At 36.6% G+C, this 25,634-nt stretch overlaps 1 protein-coding gene across 1 annotated transcript in view; it reads right to left on the reverse strand.

Annotated features, from left to right (window-relative positions):
* LOC131555478 (ephrin type-A receptor 7) overlaps window positions 1-25,523 on the reverse strand; it is a 141,557-nt gene extending 116,034 nt beyond the window's left edge. The window contains exon 1 of the mRNA XM_058801516.1: window positions 25,511-25,523. Coding sequence (XP_058657499.1) covers window positions 25,511-25,523 — 13 coding nt within the window. The remainder of the gene's footprint in view (window positions 1-25,510) is intronic.
* Between the last annotated feature and the right edge of the window lie 111 nt (window positions 25,524-25,634).

A 25,634-nucleotide genomic window follows, 5' to 3' on the forward strand; every position in this document is an offset into this window, starting at 1 on the left:
CCCAACAAGAACCTTTGGATGGACCTAAGCCAATATATCCACCAATATGTGCTCTCCGCTTACATTTTTCCAGTAGTACCAGAGATTTCAAACAGCCCCGACTTTGTGCTGGATTTTCACTCATCCTCCTTCAGTTCTGAACATAGCACACATTGTGGATTAGCAGTCAAAAAAACCTGTTTCATCAAAGTCTGATAATGGGAGTTTGTGAAAAAGAAATGGAATTTAATGTGAAAATAGGTATTGCTAGGGTTGCTGTACTGATTGCTTTTCTTTTTTTTTTTTAACTGCATTCACTTACAGCATCTGCTTTGTGTTTGCAGTGAAGCTGCTATAAAATTTTCCATCAGCTGTAACTGGTCTGCAGAACTAAGGGTTTCTGCTGTACAATTTAGAAATACAGATACTTGACCTTTTCTGTGATTATGTTTCTACAGCATCCTTTAGCAGCAAGGCTCACAGTCTAATCAATCGTATAGTAATTGTCCTAAAAATTAATATAAATTATTCCTGACACTGCGTAAGCACATAGCACTTTTATTTATGTCCACTGGCATATCAAAATAAAATACTCCTTTTTTCTTTGTGGCATTTGTAATAGGTTGGCAGACTTAAGATTTTACATAGAAATAAAAGAATTTCTGTGCACTGAACTGCATAAAAAAAATCCAAATAAACAAAGCCCAAAAAAATCCAGAAAAAAATATCACAATCTTACAAATGAAGAGAACAAATGCCAAGTCATACTGGTAGATGAGTAGTTTCCACATAAAGCAGCTCTTTCAGATAAGAAAGTCATAAGAGAACAGGGGACAAAGCAAAACCTCAGACAGACCCAGAATTCAAGAAGATTAGGTGGAGTTTATGTGGTTTTACTAGTAAATCAAATTGAATAACACAAAATTTGAGGAAGAGATTGACTTGTGGTATTATCTCAGTCTGTATTGTCCAGCTAAAGATTCGACAGGTATATAGCCCATTTACATGCAGCTTTTTGCATATGCAGCAAAATTTATGTCTCCTCCTCAAATTTTATACCACTTCTGTTAAACTTAAAAGATTGATAGCACTGCTGTTCTCATGAAGGTCAAACAGGCAATGCAAACTTCTGCTCCTTTTAGTTCCTAATTTTCTGTACAGTTACCTCAATTGCAGGGCTTAGGTTTACTTTATTAAGGCTGTAGCTATGCTTAAATATGTCAGTGAAATGGGAAAAGGCAATTTTTCTGTATAAAAGAATAACATAACATTTGGCAATCCATACATCTGCATTATCTCCTTAATTTTCTTTTTGCACCAAAAGCATTTTAAAGCTGCAGTCATTTTCTCTATTCTCAATTTCTTTAAATAAAATTATTTTACATTTCAAGAACTTGGGCAAATATTCCCTTGAAGTACCTATTTCTTGAAAGAATAATGGAATTACAGAATGCTTTGGGTTGGGAGGGACCTTAAAGATCATCTAGCTCCGAACTCCCATGCCCATCCCCTGCCATGGGCAGGGACACCTTCCACTAGACTAGGCTGCTCAGTGCCCCATCCATCCTGGTCTTGAACACATCCAGGGATGGGGAATCCACAACTTCTCTGGGCAACAGATACGGTGCCTAGAAGAAGATGAGCCCAGTAACTCATCCTCGTGGCAACTCAGCTCTTCTAGTTTGCCATTTTTGTATCAGAGAATGTGTATACTATTCTTCCAGACATGCTGACACATTATTGCCTTGTCTTCTTCCGCTTGAACTCCTGACACTGAGTACACCAAACCTGTCTGTAAATTTTGAATTCCTATTCCCTCATTAGGGAACTTAATTTACTTTTTCACTGGGTCTGCATAGGTCCTCATTCTGAAGTGACCAAGTCAACAATATATGCACAATGTCCTTTTGTCAAATCATGAAAAGTGTTTAAAATTAGAAGTTTAGTCATTGTTTTAGCCATTGTTCCAGTTGGTTTCAGTGGAGCAAAATGGAAAATACTGTTTTTTCTTCAGAATTATTTTACTCAAGCAGCTCTAAGCCTAATCTACATTTTTGTACCCTTCTCCTTGTGGTAATAGCCATTAAACTAGATTTCATATTAAGAGCTTCAGAAAGATGGTTACCCTGCTCTGTTTCAAATTTCATTAGTCATGATAAGCTATAGTAAAACCTGAAAATTTAGGGTTTATGGCCTCTATTCTGTTTTAAGCAGAAGTATAAAGTAGAAGTGGAACAAACCCACACCTGGTTTTACTTTAAGATTTCATCCTACTTCTCTGTTACCTAAAACCGGTATTTGTCCAGTTTTTCAGGCTAAGCAGTCTTCTTCAATGGAGAAAATTATGTAGAAGGATGCTGAATAACAAGAGTATTAAGTCAAAATTTGTGTTTGGGATCCATTCCCCACACTGGCACTTTAAAATTTTGTTACCAGACCCATCTCAACTTCTCTATCTTCTTGGGTTAAATAATGAAAAATAGGAGCAAAGAAGGGATATATTCGCATTAAGTACATGGAGATGAGCACCCCAGAATCAACTGATTCCTCTTCTGAGTCTGGCTGAAACACAACAGCCTTCAGTAAAATCTGTGCCATTTCAGAAGAATTTAAACTGCTCAAAGGAAAACATCACTAGAATAGAGTACTTTATAACAGCTGATAGAATTAAATAAAATAACTGACTCTCTTCTCCACCAAAACAAGCATGAAATGATAAAGTGGAAAAGAGCCTTGCTGTCAGCCATAGGATGTACCTAACAGACAGGCACATTGAAGATAAATGCTTTATTCCTGCATCTTTTTTTCTTGTGGGTTTCAGGAAAGGGCTGTGGAGGTAAGAAGGTAGACAAGGGGCTTTTATTGATTTTCTCAGCTATACTTGCTCTTGCTACTTATTAAGAACTGTGGAAATTGCCCATAGCTATCTTTTCCCATGTTTTTTCTAGCTGCAATACTGTCACTCCTCTCTTTGTTCATGTCCTGGAAAAGTAGTTCCTCTAAGGACCACTGCTACAACAGCAGCAAACACCTAAGTCATATAAATGAAGACAGTAAGAGATGTGCAAACACCTCACAACATTCCAAATTCTCCTATTAATACCGCAGTCATTTAAAGAGGTGAAGACCCTCAACCCACTACCTACAGTTAAGACCATCCAAAAGCACTTGATGGCAAGAAAGACCCCAGAGGATCAGGCTGTAAAAGGCTACCTTTTTTCAACTATGGGTCTTATTTTTCAGCTAGAGTAAGACTCTTTGCAACCTTCCTTTAAGAATTTGCAATGGTGTCACCACGGCGGCAGTAGGGACAGCAGCTTTCCAAGCATCTGTCACGTCGGTGCTGGGGCCATCAGCAGAAACAGATTGTGCTGGAGACAGCTGTCCCATGTGAACCAGCAAGACTCAGCCAAGTCCCTCCATTCCATACTGATCACTGATGAAAAAGATTTACTATGAACTGAAGGATAAGTTCCTTGCAAAAGAAAAACAAACAAACAAACAAAAAAAAACCAAAGCCAAACAAAAAAAAAAAAAAAAAAAAAACAACCCCACACACCAAAAAAAAAAAAAAAAGAAACTCACAAAAAACCACCAAACCAAAAAGCCCTGAGCATGTTTCATGACTTACTTTCCCTGAATTTCTTCCAATAAATGCACACTCCAATCTCATAAATATTCCCTGAGGAGCACCACGCATTCTGCTGTCCAGACATGGGGGAAAAGGGGAGAATTAAAAATAATCAACCTATGGATGACTAAATATTGATGAATATGGCATGAATTCTGAGGTGGGTTGTCCCCTCCTCTGTCTTCCACTTCCTAATTTACAGAATCTGCAGTATTTAGAGTCACAATGTCAACCAAAGTCAGAAGAAATAGAATTCTAGAAAGCACTACAACCATCATTAGCACTCTCTATCCTGACTACTTATCAGACACATATAAATCTTGATGCCTATGTGACTCACTATGATGAAATTAAATGAGAGCAAGCAGAGCAAATGCATGTCTACTGCTTTTATCTCTAATTCAGTCAGACAGTCATCAATATATTTGAGCTACTGCAATATATTCTGTAATATTTCAGAATATTGTTATCATTTTATTAACCCAAGTATCTTTAGTATTTTCTTCTTTATCTCCACCGTTTTTTAACGGATAACCCCTCTCCAGCCCTGAGTGCATTATCCAGCATTTTATACAACGTGCTCCTTGTTATAAAAAAAAAGAAATTATTTTTAAATACACATTTAATTTATGCCTAATACAGTGAAAGAAGAATTAAAATCAGCCTGCACAAAGACAAGGAAGGAAAGCAGCTAAGAGTCTGTAAAGACATTAAAGCATGTGGTATCCCTGTTCATAACTGCATGTATTGTAAAAGCACAGAAGCTGTACATTCACACCAAATCAATCCTCTGTTTAACCCTAGACATTTTAATCTGTTGCCTTAAAAGGACAGGCGCTGATGAAGATTTGAAACAGAGACCAAATTAAGAAAATGACAGGAAAAAAGAATCCCTGCTGCTTCAAAACAGCATTCTCACCGGGATCACATTTCTTGAATATTCTCAAGGAGAAGAGCATATCATTTTTTATATTTAGCTAGGGAAGGTGACAGACTGAAATCAGAGTTGCTAAAACCAAAGCAGGTAGTGTGAAATCTAAGAAAGTACAGAAATGGGAACCTAAAATGAGGAAAGGGCTTATTTATATTTTTTTTTCCCATCTTTAGAAAACCAGCACATTATTCCAACTGAGCTAACATGCTCAACTGTACTGCAGGATTACAAGGAAGCTGAAGACAAAGGTTTTATTCACAATTCTGCTCTTTTACAAGGGATAACCTCCTGTGCAGATGCAAAGTCAAGTCACGTCTGATGAAGTTCACTTCTCCTGGGACAGTGGACAACACTTTTGGAATCAAAATAGAAAGAGAAACCTTGATCCTGTATTATTCAGTGTCCTGTACATTGTTCAGATCAAAATTTAGTATAGGAAGCAGTGCATGTAGATAGTTATTACAACTATGCTAAAAATCAGAAGTTTTACCCTTCCTTTTCATTTTCACCACTACACAATAAAAACATTAACTCTTTCTAACAGCAAGGTGTGAAATATCTTTAAACATCACTGATTTTACACCCCTTACTTTCTCTTATTACACGTAACTTAAAATAAATCATTGTCTGTGAGGCTTAGAAATGTACCTCCTCTAGATGTTTGTTTTTAGCCATGATGTCTCTGCTTCGTGACATCACAACTAGCTGTCATGCAAATTAATATAAGATAACAAGGAGAATACTTTGGGTCAATTCCTGGTCCAATTAAATTAAGACTCACACCATTCACATCACCAAGGACAAAATTACACCTTCTAACTTCCACCAGTGAAACCCCAGTGGGAACAGCTAAACAGAAAATGGCATCCAGTTTTTATGCAATGCTTGATAAATAAATTCAGCAGGAGGTTTACCATTTGTTTTCATGAAAACATGGATGAACCTATCTCATGTAAATAAGATGTTGTGGCAGAAAAACATGCGTAAGTTGTAGTATTTTGTAGAAAGTGATATTTTTCACACAAAGCTTATGATTTTAGGAACTTATTAGTTGCTCCAGTGGCCAAACTAAAAGAGATCATTTTACAAATACAAAGAAAATTATTTTGCTTGTCCATTTTGTTTTGTTCTGAATTTCTACTGTGAGATTCTATTCACTCTTTTTGTTTACTGAGGCAGCAAGAGAGAGTATGAGACTCCTGGTCATATTAGAGAATTACATATTACTACATCATTTTGTAAGTTTCTCAAACTATGTCTAATCATTGTTTCAAACTGAAAATTTTAATGTAAAATTGTCCATATGATACACTAATTACCTACCTCAGTACTGTAGGAACATGAAAAAAAAAGTGAAACGCAAGGCAGAAAGCTGACAGTAAAAATATTTTAATTCTGTTTCTAGCCTAATATGTTAATATTCTTCATTTATCATGGAAAAGTAGGATGTGTGCTGACCTGGCACTGTAACTTTCTGCAAATGCACAGTAGCCAGACACTAATGCCTTTGAATGTTATTAGCACACTGTGGTGAAAATAAATGTATCAATAAGTAAGTTCTTAATGACCTTAAATAAGATGCCTCTGTGAAAGCAGCCAAGACAGGCATAAACATAATACATGGTGTTTAATTAATAAAAGAACAACCATTTTTAACTCCTTTGAGATGATCCCCTTCGGGCCTCAGGTGCACCATAGGTGAGAGCTTTGTGACAAAAATAGAAAGGCATTCTCTTAGTCCTAAAATAATACTGCCTAGAAGGCATTACTTTCTTCCTTTGAAGCAAACAGATTATTTTGGACTTTCACACAGCCCTAAATAGCCCATAACTGAAAAACACATCTGAACAAAAAACTTTAAACTCCCTGGCTAATGAATGATATGCATACAGAAGGAGTAACTGCAGGAGGGTCACCTCTACTTATTTGCATTGAAGACTTTAAAATATGAGCATTCCCATTCTTCTTTTTTGATTACCTCTTATCACTTATTATCTCCTTTTGATATCCTTAACTACACAACATTTGTCAAACATCAGAAGTGCTTGAGAGCTGACCCTTAAAAAATTAAAGAATGGAAAGTAAAATATGTTTCTGCAGGAGCTGAAACTGTACAGCAGCAAATAGCTGTACAGATAGCCATACAGCTCATGACAACACTACAAGAGCTGTCAAGAGGCACTTCATGCAATAAGATAAATTCAAACTTATTTTATTGTCCAGCATAACTTTACCAAATTCCTGCACTTTATTTTTAGCATAGGATTAAGTGTTACCTCTCAGTGCTGCAAAGAAACTCAGTGAATGATGGGGTATTTCAGTTAATTCAGCAGAGCAGGAGCTGATCCTTCCAGGAATGCAGATGTCATAACACAAATGGGCAGCAGCAAGGCTGTAAACTTCTAGGGGTGCATACTGAGAGAACTGTGCATTACCTCAGTGGAAGTAAAAAACACATGCAAAGTAGAAAAATGCAGAGGAATACAGTTCTGAAATAATCAGACTGGTATTGCATATCTAGTAGTTTATCCCCATTTAGCATTCGGTGTTAAAGAAACTAGACACTGGAACTCATGGCTAAACATCTGATTTGCAAGCTGAGGTTCACTGCAGTCTTCACAGCCAGTTGTTCCTGATTATAACCATGCAAACAGAGTAAGACTTGCTCCTGTTTAGTTTAAACCACTTTGAAACCTGGATTCCTCTTGACATGCTTGTTCTGCACCAACAATTCCTGTTTTATCCTCACTCTTCAGCACGGAGGAACAGGTGTGCCCTGACTAGAAACCTTCTGCTGCTCAGTGTAGAAGGATATTTCCTCACTTTTAACCTAAATTTTACCCATAGGGAGACTCTAATTACACAGACATTGGAATGCAAGTCCTGTGCTCCCTGATGTGCTGCATGGGAGAGGCTGTGACAGAGCCAGATCTCGTGTGCCCAAAGTCCTCTGCAGTCTGGCTGTAGGGAGTGTTATTCACACGCAGGCTGTAGCAAAGATTTCACTCCACAAGGGCTCCCACAGTCACATGGGAGAGAGACAACCATGCATGTCTATAGTCTGCTTGGTGAATTCTGCAAGAAATATGCTTATTTTGCAAGAAAAAGGATGGTTTTGCTATTCATCAGCAATTCAAAACCAGTTTTTACTTTGGATTTTTCAAAGCCCCCAAGGGATTTCTCTCCTCCCCATTCCTCATCAGTGGTAACAGTGTTTCCACAAGTTAAATCTTATCCTTTCCTTTACACCTATGCAACAAATAAATGTTCTCCCACGCTTGGAGACACTTCACCCATGATGATTTTATACAGGTAAAAGCTGCTCAAATTTATTATGATTAGACTGTCACTTCCTAAGCAGTCCTGTCACTGGTGCATGACATGAATTAAGATCCCAGGTTCAGTCCTTCAAGATACACTAGTTCATCATAAATAAAAGAATATTAAAAAAAAAAAAAAAAAAAAAGAAAAAAACCTTTGCAGTTATTTTAAATGAGGGTTTTAAAATGGGCTTCAAAATTTAAGTATGCTTGAGCATATGATCTTTCTAATTTCTACTTTTTAAAAAAAATTCATAATTCTAAAGCAATTGGTAATCTATTTTATATTCCAGGGCCAAGAATCACATGGCTTTGTTGTTGTTATTGTTTCTGAATGACCATCTAAACTCTAGCTTGAAGAAAAAAAATGGCTTCTTATCCTTCCAGTTGTAGAAAATATTTTGAAAAGATGACCCAATTACATTCAGAGACTGAACAGATGCATACAGAGGGATTAAAGAATAATTTTTACTTCAGACATTCCTGATATTGTGGGGGACCCAATTAATTTCAGCTACATGAGCTATGTGTGTCTGTCTAAAGCTAAAGAAGTTAAAAAAAAAAGAACCAAACAATAAATTCTCAGCTTCAGAACCATTCTTCTTTTACTCAGCTCATCTTTAATTTCCAATTTTGCAGGCACTTGGGGATGGTGCATAAAGAAAAGATATATTCCAACTTGCTTAATGAAAAGCACAGAGCCCAATCACCTTAGGCTGAGATCACAAATTCAAATTGCATTTTTTTTTTTAAGTGGTATTTTTCCTTTCTCTTTTGCCATGTGGATAAAACAAAGTGAGGTCTTTTGCATGGGTAATACAAAAACCTAACTTTTGTCACACCCTCTGCCATTTGAGGAGAAAGAGGAGCAGCAGGGAAGAGGAAGAATGTACCTTATTCTCCTTCACTAAGTAAGAATATGGCTGTGCTTACAAATGAGCCCTTCTTTTTTTTATTACTTATGAAAGGTATTTCCACAGTATTTACCACTGATATTTCATCTATTAAAAAATTATCTTTTCTCTGTGTGTGAAAGGCACTTTGAAAACTGTTGCCATAAAAAACCCCAAAAGACAAGAGAGGCAGCAAATAGACCTTAGTGCTTATGAAAGGTAAAGACAATCTCCCAGTCATTTCAAAGGGGCAAGGCCAGGCCTCACCTTTATTCTTGTACATTTGCATTATTGACGTTATGAAACCAAGGCAGAGCTCCAAGTAAAGACCTGGTGGAGCAGAGCAAGGGTGGCTGTGTGGTGCTGTGACATCAGTGACAGCGGCTCGGCTCTCCCATGCACCCCTCGCTGGCTGAGGCGTTGGTTATGTGCAAATAACGAATACTGTGCACAGCATTCAGACACCAATCTGCCGTGCTATGCCAGCCCTCAGATGGAATGCCTTCCACAGCAAGGAGAGCTCCTGCTTTGCATTTGTGCTCATCCACCTCCTGACACACTGGGTAGAAACTGAGAAACACCACCATCCTCCTCAAGCTCAGCCCCTGCCCAATATCTTTAGATTGCATCTCCTCACTGTCCGCATTTCCTCATAACTGAGTTACCCTCTACCTCGCTCTCCCCAGTGATGTACTCCCAGGCTTCAATCTGACAGCAGGTGCTTTACGCAACTCATTTGATCTTTTTCTCCCCATATGGCATATTTTCTTTGTTGTAAAATCATGTATTTCATTATTGATAGGTTATTTACAGTATTTTTGATCTGTTCAACAAAATGGTACATGGTTTAACTGTTCTCTTTGAGGTGATTCTTTATTAGTCATGCAATCCATTTTTCTACTGATTAGGGAAGATGAGTCAGTACTAAATATTCTATCTCCTCATGCAATTGATTTTTCTGTGGTTTTTTTCTCCCAATATTATTTTCTCCAACAGAGTTTTGCTGGCTACTTTTTATTAGTACAAATCATCTGCAGACGTGCTGGAGATTTCACAGCACAGCTTCAAAGACGTTTTCTAGAAACTCTGGAGAACAAAGCAATTTTTCATATCTAATTCCATTCTTCTCTTCCCACCTGATGTAACTGTCAAAGAAAATCACAGCCATGCTAACAACGCAATACAAATGAACTCGGATCCATACAGACTGTTCTTGTGGAGACTCAGAGTCCAGAAAATTATGTATTATCCTAAACAATAGAAACAGGCAAAAAAATCTGCTGTTGAAGACCTCACCTCTTACAGATTAAATTAACCAGGAGCAAAAACAACCTAGTTCCATGCAAGAACTTCAGATTTGCAGTCCCTGACAGGTTTCCTCCATCAGAACCCCAGACACAGCACCAACATGAGCAGCAAACCCACAGCTGGTAGCGCCTTCCATCAGCAGGAGAGACCCCAACCACCTCCCCACACCCCCAGCTACCTGTGTCCCTATCCCCTAATGAATCTTCTGCTGACATTTACTCCAAAGCATTTCATGTTTTGTTCTGCTTTGTTTAAGGAAAAATAAAAAACAAAAAACCAAACCACAAAACAAACAGAAAAGTACATTAAACCAAACACTTTCAATTTATATTATTTTTGGATCACTTCCTCAGTGGCCTGACCATAGAAAGCTAGCATTTTGCAAACTTTCAACTAAAATAAGAACAATATTCAATACCAACAGGATGAAATGAATCAATCTGTCCATGGGTTAATTCACAAAGGCAAATTTCTCTTTCACAGTCTCCTTACAGAAATAGGAAATAAACTTCTGTAGTTCAGTATCCATTTCTGCTGGAGGAGAGGGCAGACCTGGGTCAGGTTGATGTTTCTTTTGGCATTCTACACTTTTCATAGGATAAAGCCTGACAAAGGGACAGACTAACAAAACTGAGCCAGAAATGAACCGATTTACAGGAGAGTAGTAAAACGAAAATGTGACTCAATCTGGTTATTACTCAGTATAACTTACAGAAGAAATGGGTCTTTGTAAAGTCTTAAACAAATTAATTTGCTTGCTTAGCAGACTTAGGGCTTGTTAAAGGCCCACTAAGGTGCCTCATTGCTTTCAGTGCTCTCTGGCTCATTGCTCTCTCCACACTATTCAGTAGCTGGCTGTAATTCTGTATTTCAGAAATTTTCAGCTAACTTCATGTATTTTCAGAATAATTGTAGAATAAACTGAATATAAGATTGGGGCAGACAGGGAGGGGGAATCTGATTTAATCTATCTGGACAAATTAGTCCTATCAGATACCCTGTTAAAATCAGTTCTAAACTAAAATTAGCCTTTTAATCATCTGAGCTATATGACTGAGCTGTCATATATCACAGACATCACACAAATAACCAGAAGCTAATGAAATGCAATGTTGTACTTCAAACAAAATCAATCACCAATTCCTTAAAATTTCATCCAGGAACCTAGTGAATTTATTTCTCTCTTTTTTTTTTTTTTTTTTTTTTTTTTTTTGTTAAATCCCATCTGATGTGAGTTAATATCGAGCAAGAAATCTCTAGCTGATGAGTTTCTAAGGAAATCTGTTACTACAGGAAACATGTTCACTTCCCTAACAGGTACAAACAAACATAACTGATGGGAAGAACACAATCAATAACACAGTTTCCAAAAATACTAGGACTGTTTATCTTAAGATCAGATTTGAGTGATTTCAATTAGATGCAGATCTGTTCTGTTATTTCTCATCTTTGCCAGCTTGTCAGATAATTGCCTCCCAAGCAACTGTGATTATCAGGTTTTCTCAGTTCAACTATTAACTCATTCTTTGACCAAATAAAAAAAGTCATGATATTTTGAGTTCTGTTTCAAAAGGAGAGGAATGCATCACAGTCTGAAAGGTGCTAACTGTACTATTATTCAAACATATTTTTAACACCAATACCATGGCATAATAGAGAATTTTCTAGGTTTCTGTTACCTGCTGCTGCCTTTTGTACATGGAGAAGAAAAACATGGTTGTGCCAAGTTCATTGGTTGATACAGCTGAATATTTTTATTAATAATGACTACTCATCCTGCATCTGCACTTTATGACCATATGTTATTATGCTCATCTCACATAAGATAAGCACACATGAGCCAGAATTATAGCTAATTTACAAGAAAAATAAACCAAATCAAATACTTTTCACCTCCCATGTGTGGTACATGTTTATAACTTTCCTCGAATCAGAACCACAGGCTGCTGAGAAATAGCACTGTGCTTTAAAAAGAACCATAATGTTTCACCCTAGAGTTACAACATATGTTCGACACTGGCTTTTACAGAAGAGGATGTGTTCTCTGTTTCTAGAAGTCTGCAGAAGGTTTGAGGATCTGTCTGGATGAAATGCACTGTACAAATACGCCGATATCACCAGTATGTTTCTGTCTTAGGCAAATTTCTGGCAAAGTGGAACCTGTAAGAATTACTTAACTTTCTGTAATTACAACATTAAAATAATCATGTTTCACCATGACAAAATATTACTGGAGACAAAGGAAGGCATTAACAATTGCTTGAAATAGGCCTTTCAAAATAAAAGCTGTCTGTACCTCAGAAAGGGGTATTTTTTTTTTACTTCTGTTACATATTTCCTTTCATGGAAGTATGTTGCAAAACAAAATACTATTCTTCATTTTGCTCTAAAAATGTCTGCTTTGAATTATTTAAACTATTTTAATAACTCACTGTTTTATCAGCATAAATAAATTTTGCTCACTGACCAATATATTTCTTATCTAAGTGAACCAAGCTACTTCCCCCTGACCACTTAGTGCAAGTTAGCCAGGCTTTGTGAGCAGCATATAATGATATGCAAACTAAAACCATAACTATGTCAATTTAAGGTCAAAAAGGCCTATTTGTGGTTATTATGGAAATCAGTTTAAATGCGAGGTGCCTAAACAATGCGTCTTTGCGTACTGGCTCAGCAAAAAACCACAAACAACCTGCCAACATCTGCTTTTTGAAGTGTCAGATAACATTATTTCCAGGATGACATCAAGGGCCTTCATTGGCTATGCATAAGGTCAGTGAATATTAACTTCATTTACACTTGGCTGAGAATTGGCTGGTGCCAACAATAGGGGTTTAGATCCTCTGCTGAGCAGGGTTAAAAACTGACAGAAAGCTGCCATTGAGGAAGATGGATGATCGTGCTGGCTGACCCTATTCCTCCCCAAGTGTCACAGCTTCGGCCTCCTTTCTATCTCCGCAACAAAAGACCCTTCCCGAGCTTCCCAGTGGCCTTCAGCTTTATTGGTGCTAACAGGCCCAGACATTTTCATCGATTGGATTCTCTACCTCTTAAACACAAGAGCTTGCCCTCCCTGGCTAGCCAAACCTTGGCACAGATGTCTTTTTTTGTAATTGCTTCTCTGCTGTCTGTTGGGAAGGATGCAATTGGACAGGCGAACATCATGTCAACACAGAAAATGCTTCACCATTTATCTCAGTTTCCCAATGGCATTTTAAGGAAAGTGATACCCTCTTTGCCTGGGGGGGGTGGGAATTAACCCTTCAATAACCCAAAGTGTCTATAAATACAGAAAAAGAAGTTGTTGCAATGTTCCTGTAATAAAATTCTACTGTATTTGTCCTACATGCCCATAATAAACAAATTATGAATTTTGTTTTCCCAATCAAACTGTTAAAAATCTACATCCCTAAATGCAGAGAAATCAATTCAGTGTTGTTACTGTGTATCCTTCTACATCAGATCCTCAAGGGCCTTTTCAGTCAAGTTCAAAGTATAAATTTAAGGCTTGAATAGTTAATAATGCAAACATCTGTAGAATTTCCAGTCTATTTCAATCTGAGGGCACCAACTTAAGAAATATCACAAAAAAACACTAGGAGCTTATATGGATCATATTCATTACATGAAATGAAAATTATTCTAAAATTTGAATGACAAAATGACTAGAGAAAGGACATAAAGGAGATATAACAGAGCTGTAGAGAATGCTTTTGGGTTGAAGAAAAGCAAAACTGAGGTTCCTTCACTTTTTTTTTTCAAACACCTGCTACTGGACATTTGCTGGCAAAAGAGTAATGGATTTGACAAGCCACTTGTTTGATCCAATTCAGCAATTCCTGTCTTTCTGCATACACCATGGAAACACGCAGCCTCCTATCATAATTTATATATTTTCCCAGATTCTGGGCTGTGCTGCATGTGCTCTGTGCCAGAGTGATTGTTCAAAGGCACCCTTAAAGGCACCACAGCCTGCCGGGGACTGGCTGCCACCGAGGTGCAACCAACAGCATTACAGCAACCCATGTTCTGCCTAACAGATTTATGGCCAGAAGTGAAGGAGCACGGATTAAATGCTCCTTTTAACACTCATGGCTCAAGTTACCTTGCAAGGACTGGGCATAATTCTCAGGACTAGAACTGATAGAAAAACAAATGGGCAGGAAGACATCAAGCTGATCCTCTACAGAAATACGGAGTTCGTAATAAATTGTGTGCAATAATCCCTTAAATATGAAGATAGAAATACAAAATACAGAGGAGGTCACAAAGTTGGGGGGAAAAAAGGCAATCCAACTTAGCAATTCATCCTACAGATGAATGGAAGTAACAGCCACCAAAACTACGTCTCTGCCATGACATGGCATGGCAAAATGGATCAAATTATTTCAGTTCTCCAGTAACGCTTGTTTTTATAATTGAGGGAGGGGATCGGAGAGTGTGTGGGAATCCATCAAGTAAAAAAATCAAACATTCTCTTCTGAAGGAGAGGGGAAAATGGCACCATTTTCAAACTAGCTGCTATAAAAAAAAAAAAAAAAAAAAAAGTTTACCTCAGTCATAAAAACAGTAGAAAAGAAAACCCAGTCATAATTCAGTCATAAAATAAAAATATGTACTATGAAAAAAATGTGTGAAAGTAGCTGAAGTGATTTTTGAAAATACAGCAATACGTATATTTCTTGGAATGAGATGTTTATTGCATACAGTCTACTGCAATATAAAATAATGTAATTGTGTGATTGTACACCAAGATTCATGATGACTTTTTTTCACTACAGGAAGGGAATATTGTCACAGTAATGAGGAAAACACACATTTTTCATATTTGTAGTAATTCCTATTAAACAAACTGCTTTTAGCAAGGACTGCAAGACTGGGCCCTTGCTCTTTGAGTTAATAACAGATGGTTATGACATGGGGCCAATTCCTGTTTTTCTTACTTTCACAAGCAGTCCCAAGGGACTCATTATTATTTATTTTTTTTATGAATAAAGCAAGCAAGATTTTACCCAAGGGAAAACAAGCAGTTTTGCAACAGAAACGTTTGTGGTGTCCTTTTCCACTGGGTAAAAGCAGGGAGCTCTGCCTCATTGCAGGAATACCCTGCCAGCCCCAAAGAAGCATAAAGGAACCCCAGTAGCAGATACTTGGAACAGAGAAAGAAAACTGGCACACAAGTATGAAATTATAACAGCTCTCAACAGATTTCCCCAATATGCTTCAGAAACTGTTATCAGGGACAGAGATTGGCAAGGGATTCCCAGCAGCACGCTTCTTCCATCTGGAGTGGGTGGAACTGCGATGTCTCCCAAAGCTGGAATATACGGGGATTTTAAAGAAGAGGAGACAGATCCAATTTTTAACCTACAGAGTCATGTAATAGAGCACAGGAGCTTTGCCTCCATGGATAATCACAGGAAAAGGGCTCTATTCACATGCTCTCCTTTTCAATCACCTTAATGAGCCACCCTCTGTCTTAGTTAATAACTGTGATATATTTGGAAGCATATTCAAAAAATTAAAAAATGAGAAAAAATGAGACATTTTTCATCATTGAGAAAAATGATGACAAGTAAGTATCTGTGAAGCAGGTGTTTATCATATGTTGATGACCAGGCTGTTCACTCACACAGCAAAGTGTCACCTCCCTGAAAGCCTCTACAGCCATAAACCACCATACTCTGTTTCTTTAGCTAAGTACTACACCACTGTATGAGCAGGTGCCCACCACAAGAAGCAGAAGGAGCTCAGACACACAGGCCACTCAGCTGAGGGTATGTGGAATTGGTATGTGACACATTAAGAGCTTGCTTATATCCCCCTTTAAAAGGAGGTGTGAGGGTGCCATAAGGGTGTCTCCACTTCACTGAATCTAAATACACTACTGATTCCAGGAGATGCACACAACTGGTATCACTGCAGGTATTTAAAACTCACTTCTGAAGAGATCATAGAGATAGCCAGATTGAAACGCCTCTTCCATCTCTGTATTTCAAAATAATTTACACTAGGGGTTGAGGATTTTCTTCTGCCCATGGAAAAAATTGCATTAGTATATATCCATTAGGTAAGCACATATAGCACTCCAAAAAGCAACATAAAAAATATTGCTTCAAGCTGAATGCTTAAGCACCTCGATCATAAACAGAAACAGAACAGCGACCTTTTTAATCTATATTTACCACACTAAAATGAACTTTTCTTAACTGTGCAGGTCCACAGTGCAGGAAAGTGAAGGCTTAACTTAAAAATCAAATGAGTCTAGGACACCTAGAAGGATATCCTTCTTTCAGAAAGGACAGCCCGAGCTTTTTGTGTATGGGGAGGTGATCTGTAATGTTTCTGTGTATTCAGATGACCTGAGCAGGTTGTTTGTGCATAGTCCCAGAACAATGTCCATCAATCAATGTCAACATTCTTCCAAGCTCCACTCTGACTGGCAACTGACAGTCAGTTATCTCCTGAATGTTAATTAATAATGAATACCCTTGTCACTGCTTAAACACATAGAATGTCTTTAAATGGCAGAATTATAAAAGTGGGGTTTGTTTTGTGAGAACAGGTATTGCATTTTCATTTAGTCCTTGTACTAAGGAGAGAAATAAAATCCCTTACTCAGATACTGCACATCATTTGTGCTATCAGCCTGTGCTTTATTTTCTAAAAACCATTCATCTCTACTTGTCATGGAATTTTGAATCTTATCTTCTTGGATACATGATTTTTTACAACAATAATACACAGTACACAATGACTGTGGCTCTAAATATGACAGAAAATCTTTAAGATAAAAGATCAAAAGTAGGTATGTCATTGTCTCCTCCTATGTCGCATTTGCCCAGGGAAAAGAAAAACTGTTTTAAAAATATGTCATTTCTCTCCCTTGTTTACCAGTATTATTCACTAGCAATTGCACTGACAAGACTTTTTCAATAACAGGACAAGTAGAGACTTATTTTAACTGACAAACAAAAGCAGACAGACAAGCATATACATGATTAAGACAAAAAAATTATGCCCTTTAATCAGAAAATTTGGTGGCATGCAACTAATTATAAGTGTTAAGTAAAGAGAAGAGACAGTCAGAGATCACAGATTGAGAATTCTACTCCATCTGCACAAGGGAACATGATTTTCAGCCCTGATTATGATTTTAAGCACGATACTTTCACACTTCCCAGTATCAGGCTGCAGATGAAATCCAACTGAGATGTCCATAGGTGAGATAATTAGGTGACAATGTGAAGCTTTGGGATTTGCTAACAGTTAAAACAATATCCATTTCCTGTAGTTATCATTTGGAAGGACTTTATCACTACTCTTTTCTTCTAGTTAGTGCCAATAAAACTGACCACACTTTGAAACATGTCAATTTCTCAATTTCTCTGTATAACAGACAAATGTGCTCTTGCACAGAATAATGTCACAATTATAATATACTCAGTAAATAATATATTGAATGTTATTTTTTCCTGAAGAGCTACCGATATGGAACAAACATTTTCAAGAAATTGAACAAAAAAATAAAATGGAGATTTATTTCATTTCTTTACTGTGCAAATAAATCCATCAAGAAAAAATACGTTGACATTTTGAAACATGAGAAATCAAATATCTAAGATTCAATGTTTGATATCAGCTAAGAGGCTGTATCATGGGCCTGATCCAAGAAAATAAAATCAAGTAAGAATACCATCTCTTTGAAAGTATTCCAGTCACATCCCAAAACTATCTCTATGTAGAAATTAAAAACAAAATACCGAATATTATCTTTTAAAAAAAAATCTGTTCCATACAATCTTTTCCTTTCTAGTTACATTTTCTTACCTGATGTTTTAAGACTTCAAACAAAGCTATACATTCTAACAGAAACAAGGGAAAAGATCAATACATCTCCATTTGCTTTGACACACAAACACATCACTCTTATAAGCAAAAAAAGAATAAAAATCAGTAGAACTTTTTCTCCAGTTCTACCATTCACCTAATAAATGCATACATATATACACAATGCAAATAATTAATCAAAACAAATTTATGTCAACATTGGAAACACTAGAGCACAAATAGTGAAGATTAAATGGTTTGTATTTTATATACAGGTCTGTGTGTTTTATATATATATATATATAAAAATAAATAAATGAAAAAGAAAGCTCATAACCTAAGGCATTGGAATCTGTCACTCCATATGAATGGTTCTAACTGCTACACTACGAGAAGAACAAGTTTCAGCAGTAGTTAATAAAACCTTCTAGCAGTGACTGCATGTTGGTTAAGAGACATGCATACCCTATTAGTAGCAAGAGATGCAAGCTCAAAATCTCCTCAGCAAGAAAAATAATTGAACTAAGCCTGGATAACATGAGTTGAGTGAGATCATGTAAATATGGCCAGGGACCACAGCCACATGTTGCCCACTCAGACCATGTCCCACAGACAAATTTTTGAACATGCAATTTGTTCCAGCATTAACAGAGCTGAGCCGTTTGGCACACAAACTGCCGAACTTTTAGGAATACAATAAACTTCACTTACAAAGCCTCAGTTGCCAACATTCTTTAAGAATTTTCATGGTAGCTAAGCAAGGGCTCCAATATTTTATATTAGAGATTTAATGAGTTTCTCAACACCAACTATATCCCTCTGAGGACACAAACTGATTGATTCAAATATGCACCACACACATTTTTGTTAAATGCATCATTTTTTCCTCAAAATATAACCATATAACAATTTAAATAGTTTAGTTAAAAAAAAAAATAAAACCCAACCTGGTACAATCAGGAAGTTAAAAAAATACTATGTTTACTACTCACAAATTAACATTAGCTGGTAAACTGAGGGATTTGGAGGACTGGAGGTCCCATGTTATTTCAACTTTTCAGGTGAAGTGGATCAGGTCATTAATACAAGCTCCATACAACTCCTGAGTTTTATTTTGATGGTCCATCAGAAATGGATGAAGGATATCCTGCCCTCTCCTACAAATGGGTCTAGACTTCCATAGGAAAATATGCACAATATGTGCATAATATGTTGTGTACAATATGTTATAAGACTGGAAATAAAGCATATACATGGTCATTTGAGAAAAAATTAGTTCTAGCAACTCCCAGAGGGCATTTGCAGTTTAGTCACATTCTGAGGACACATGCAGTGAGACAGAGAAATGGATGTACAGCAGGTGACATGCATATAGCCATATGAGGCCACATGAGGACACCCCTTTAGTCACCTGCCAAACACCACCTGACCCCCTCACATGAGTTTAATCCACTGTGTTCCATCCACTGCAAAATGAACACCAGTCATCTGGTGCTCACACTCCATGACATATCATACTCACTACATGCAAGGAAAGAATAACAACAAGTTATAGCCACTAATTATGCTAGAGATTATATATTTCACCAGTGGGAAATGTACCATCAGTGGAGTTTTAGGGTCCTGTTTATATTCACTTCTCTGTATACATTTATAGCAGCCCAATATTGCAATTCCTAAAATTCTAATAAAGCATTCATTTAAATATGTTTCATCAATGTAGAAGTTTCAAGTTTAAGTATATGCTTACACTTACCTAAAGCTTTAGCACTTTCCTCAGTAGGAAAACATCAACATATGATGTTACTCTCATTAAGTTAATAGGATTCTTTCCATTAAATTCTGGGGATTGTGCCTCAGCCTGCAATGCTACAGATAGTTTCCTGCATTAGGCATTACCTCCTTAAAACACTTATAACTTGTTTAGTGAAAAGTAGAAACCACATTTTTACACTTTCTCAGTATGTTTTTTTATGGTAATACATAGTATCAGAATTTTGTTTTATAAAAAAAAATAGCAGCAGCCAGCCTGCTGTAGACTTAGTCCAGCCTCTTTAAAGCCTTAGTGTACTTCACAATTGTAACAAAAAATAACTTTTGCATTTATGTATACTAAATGCATTGCAAAATATTAACAGTAATTATGTTTCTCAATCATGTACTTCCCTCTTTTTCCCATCAATCACACACATTTGAGGTATGCACTGGTATCAGATGATATTAACAATTGCAGTTAATTAGACTTTTACTGGAAAAATGCTTGGTACTATTATTGCAGGAGAGCCATGTCTTGCCAAGAGACACATGTAACTAACCCAAATCATGAAAATTACGAGATTAAAGTATCAAATTACCCTGGGTAAAAAACCCTGATGTTTGTTGGAGATCTGAGCAACTTTATCCTCCTTAAGACAAGGAGCGGGGCCACCCAGCTAAATAAAAATATATAAATACATGCCCTGACAGGATATAAACTCAAGAAATACAGTATTTGAGCCCAATTCTTACTGCATGCAAGTTTTATACTTGGTTGCCTTTGCTACTCTGAATTAGACTTATAAATTAGCTTGATATTAAGCAAAATTTTCCAAAGAGAATATACGGTCAAGGAGATAATTTTTCCTAAATGGAAAATCTTTTCTTAATGAAGAAAAATAGAAGGAAAAAAGTGTTACATATTTAACAAACACTCTCCTTTTTGTTGGTGTGTTGTGTTTTTTAGGGAGACTGTGATGTCAGAAGCAGTCATGAATGAAAATGTATACAAAAATACTTTCACCAGAGCCACCAGGCACACATTGCTGACGTGTCTGAGAGCAAGAAATGAAACACAAGATTACCACAGTTTCTGCTGTGAACTATTAACTGGATACTATTCACTTCCACACATATATTTTTCATTATTATTAGGTGCAAGAGAGCTCACTGTGACAGACAGCAGCAGCACAAAGATTAGGAAGTGCACAGGGATAAAAGCTTCTCTCACGAATGTCTTAAATAAAAATGCCTTAAATGCATTTGCTACTTCTGCTGTTTGCACAATAATGCTATGCTACAGAAGAAATTAGACACACCATTCTGTAAATAGGGGTTTTTTTTATGAAATTAAAGACAGGTAATGCTGACTTAATAGTGAACCTGCCCTTTTTTTGATTCTCTTTGATGCCACAGCACTCTGTGAAGGATTACAGCAGAAATCATCTACATTTTTTTCCTGTCAAGTGCTTGGCTTTTAATAAGCTCCCTGAATATTCTTTTCAAATTCTTCGAAAAGGAAACTCCTACAAATTGTTTTACTCTCAATTTGATTGCAGTCTTAAGTTTTTTTATAGAAGTAATACTTATAGTACCTCTAGGAGAGGCAAAAAACAACACAATTAAGTTATATGTATATAATTTTTATAGCTTAATATTAAACTTCAAAGAATCCATTTTGACTTTAAAGATAATAATTTGAATATGTTTTATTTGTTTTCAATCTAAAAAGTGTCAATACACACAGTTTGTTGTGATAAACTGTGTAAAACTTATTGTTTGTAATAACTAAATTAGCAGTGCAGACAGAGCTTGCACAGTACACGGCAAGCCAGCTAAGTCAAGAAGCAAGAATTAACTTCTTACTCTACAGTACAAACATATTAACTGAAAACTTACACTAAAACTATCTCCACAGTTTCTCAAATAAAAACAGAAAGATATTCTTAAGGATTTAATACTGCTTAATATATAGGAACTGTTGCTGAGGAGCAAATATTTTCACAATAACAGAGGAAGTTACAGATGCATCAAAATTCAAAACCTAGTCTAGTTAACCAAACATTTTGCCCACATTTTTTGCCCACATAATTTCCTTTTTTTTTTCAGCTTCAGTACCAAACATAGATCTTGCCATATGGTTGTCTCACTTCTTAAATAAAAACTGCAAATTCAGCCCTTAGGTTTCCTTATTTTCAAAGAAAAATTTATACTTTGAACTACAGCCTTCTTGAACAACTTTCAATAGCATTTCACCACAGATATAATAGATGTTTTACAGATACATGAAGTAATTAGGTAAGTAGTTATTAACATGTTCTTCTCTTTTCTGTGATCAGTTGTTCCATTAATTGATCCCTACTTTCAGTTTCTCTGTAACCTACTATTTTATTTTTTCAGTTCCTGAAGCCTTGTTTTCTGGATGGGTTTTGCTTCACTTTTTCTTAAAAAGATAATAGTCATATTCAATGGAATGCATATACACTTATGAAACTCCTAATGAGGATTATATGTGACTTCTCCCATTTGTACTCAGAAATTGAAAAATACTTTGATTTATTTTTAGTGGCTAATTCTGAGAGGTTAACAGAAACCCTGGACAAAACCAAAAAACCCACACCAAAACAAACAAATCAAAAAACCCTCTCAGAATTTCCAAGCAAGCAGATTCTTTTTCATGTGGGAAAATTTGTTTATACTTAGAAACATAGCAAACTTAGAAAACGATAGCAAAGCCATTAGACGCCTATTTCACCCTTCACAAAAGATTTCTGGGCAGGAAAGTTTGTTTCAGAAGCAAAACGTATGGTTTGGGCAACAGACTTGACAGGATGAGATTCCACTTGTAAATACCAACTAAAGCTTCATTTAGAACAAACAGCAGATACACTTTATGGCTAAGGAGTTAATGGCCCAGCTGTTGAGCAACCGTAGCTAATTCAGCAGTGGCATCCCAGACCCGTAAAACAGACAGTTTTAGTGCTTTTCCTGTAACTAAAGGGGATATTACGAAAATTCTCTTAAATTTCATTGCTTGTTTTGTTTTCATTTCAAAATCTGTGCACAGCAGTTGATCTGACCAAAAAACCCAAACAACAGCCATGCAGCAAATTTAGTTGAAGAAATTCATGTTCATCAAACCTCAAGTAAAATGCAAAACTAAAATTAATTCCTGGAGACAGCTGAAGCTGGGAAGAGAGGCAGGCCAGAGGGCAGAGGAGAAGAGGCTGGAGAGAGAAAGAGCTCTACATTCAATTCCATTATCCAACAACCTCACTTCTAGGATGTGGGCTCCTGATTGCCCATTTGCATCTGCAATTTCACCTCTTTCAGTTCTTCTGGAGCAAAGCTACTAGTTTATTGGGAACTAAACCTGTCAGTAGCTCTGCAGTTAATTCATTTTAAGGATCACTCTGATGGCATTATCAATGAAAACTAGATGGTTTTGACTGCCTTCATTACTTATCACTTTGACTTCTCATAATTTTACTTCTCCCATCTCTTTGTCACATTTGGGAGAGAATGTTGTATCACGAAACTATGACGCCCTATAATCAGACTTATCAAACTAATTGAGATACTTCAGGCAAAGCAATGCTACATAAAATCAATTGTGTCTTAGGGACAAAAGACAACACAGAAGAGACCTGAAACAGATTTTATGAAGCATGAAGGCATCAGTTTGTTTAAGGGAATGGCCAGTCCTGACCAGTGAGAACACCAGCCATTTTGTGTTACTTCATTTGGAAAATACTTCCAAAGAGATCATGTTTAACAGTGGACATACTCCTGTCCCTTTCTATCCCCTGTGCTTTCACATCCAGAAAGCAGCTGAAGAACATGAACAAAGTACGTCAAAGAAATCCAAATTACATAAGAGAGACAAATAAATTTGTAAAAACCATCCTCTTTATGAACACTAGACTGTTTTGAAAGGAAGATATAGCAAGAAAATATATATTTGTACCACACCTCCCTGACAGGAAGTCAGAAGACTATAGGGTGAATGATAGCCAAAACATTCAACTTTCTACAAATTATAAAAGGGGGCTTGAAGCAGAAATTAAAGCTATTTCATGCTAGAAGCATCTTCAGTAATTCTTGACCATCTAGCTAAAAGGTCTTACTTTCACTTTAAAGTATCTAGTTTATTTTCCTGAACCCTGCTAGGATCCTTTGCAAAGATACCTACCTTTTAAACTTTTTTTTTTTAATCAAATAGTTAATATTCAGCTGTATGTAGTGCCTGATACCAGATCCCACTGGCCTTTTTTTAAAAAGGAACAGAAAAGTTATTTAATATGTTAGGGAATAAAAAGAGAAGGAGATAGATGCTCTAGTGTTGAACTTCTACGGGCTTCTGAGAAAATGACAAGACTCAGTGACACAGAGATACCCTCATTCTCTGCTCAGGTTCAATTAGCTGAAACTAATTACATTCTCTTCCCTAGAGTAATTTTGGAAGCAAATGGAAGAAAGGTAACTCTTCTTCAAAAGAGGAAACATTTAAAGTCCTGATGATATAAATGCCATTGAAAAGTTTTCTACCATTTTCCCCATCTTCACAAAGCAAAAAATTTTCAAGTTGAAAATGCAGGAATGTCAGCATAGGTTACTTAAGTTGCAGGTCACACACATCTTCTGTGACACACACCCTGAGCTGAACTCTACACCCAATTCACAATATGTGCAACCTGGGCTTTTGGGAAGCATAGTAATATTTGTTTTAATTACAACTTATTCACATTCCCATCTTAATTCATTGTCCTCTATTAATAAATGTGTGGCACATAAACTCCTAAATGGAGTAACATTAAAAAAGAAAGCACACAAGAAAGAAAGAAAAAAAATGAAAACCAAGGGAAAAAAAAAACCAAAAAAATAAAACAAAAAACCCAAAGAAAAACAAACCCCGCAACCACGCATACTTTACCACAAATACATGGCACATGAGGCAAATTCAGTTTCTGGATCTGTTATCAAGTAATATCTAACAAAGCAAAGAGATAAAATGTTTGTCCCAAAAAGAAAAAAGAGAAGGAACAGATGCAGCTTGCTCTTTGGCACAGTATATAGCACTTGACAAAGTTTGGAAAGAGAAGCCTGTAGCTCCCTTTTTACCTCACCAAGACAAAATGTACAAATAGCTATAATCCTCTCCTCATTTGGAGGCCAATAAAACAACTGCTAATGCATACAGTATCATAATAGGTTTAACAGTAAAATGCATCCATTTGGCTTTCCCTAGGAATTTGATTTTTTGGACTTGGTGACCAGTGATTTATGCAATTTCTCAGTTCAGTAATACTAAGAGAAGCTTCATACCTTCTGAAATATCACTCTACTGCTCTGATTGAATAAACTTAATTCTCTCCCTCTCCACCCCCAACTAACATGAAACAGATGGAAAATACATTATAGTAGAAGCTCTCATAGAATTATTTTCACCTTCAAATATCAATCACTGATCACAGTGTATTCCTTTACATGCATAACATATCAAAGAACTCCACTGTGAGAAAAGTCCAAGCTAGACCTATCGGGAGTCCACCACAGATACCGAGAAGTCCGTTGGCTTTTTGTGGTTGGGGTTTTTTTGCTTGGTTGGATGATGGTTTTTTGGTTGACTGGATGGGGATTTTTTCCACAACAGATGCAATAGATAGTGTTAGAAGAAGTAAATACATGTAAGTACCTTTCTGGTACTGCTGCTAGGTACCCTTCAAGATAATCATTTAAAATGTACGATTTCCACACCTAAGTCTAGTGCTACACACCATCAGATCTAAGATCAACACTCAGGAAAGAGTCTCCTTGTACATAAGCAAAACGATCTGCAGCTGAAAGTTCAGAGGCTCACCTGGTTTCCTCATGTTCTCATGTTTGTTTCACACAGCTTTAAGATTTTGCTTTAAATTGCATTTGTGAGCTCTCTGAAATTTGGCTCTCTTACGTATGTTTTAGACCACTGAGGTCACAAGGAT

Source organism: Ammospiza caudacuta, chromosome 3, assembly GCF_027887145.1.
Source record: "Ammospiza caudacuta isolate bAmmCau1 chromosome 3, bAmmCau1.pri, whole genome shotgun sequence".
NCBI lineage: Eukaryota > Metazoa > Chordata > Aves > Passeriformes > Passerellidae > Ammospiza > Ammospiza caudacuta.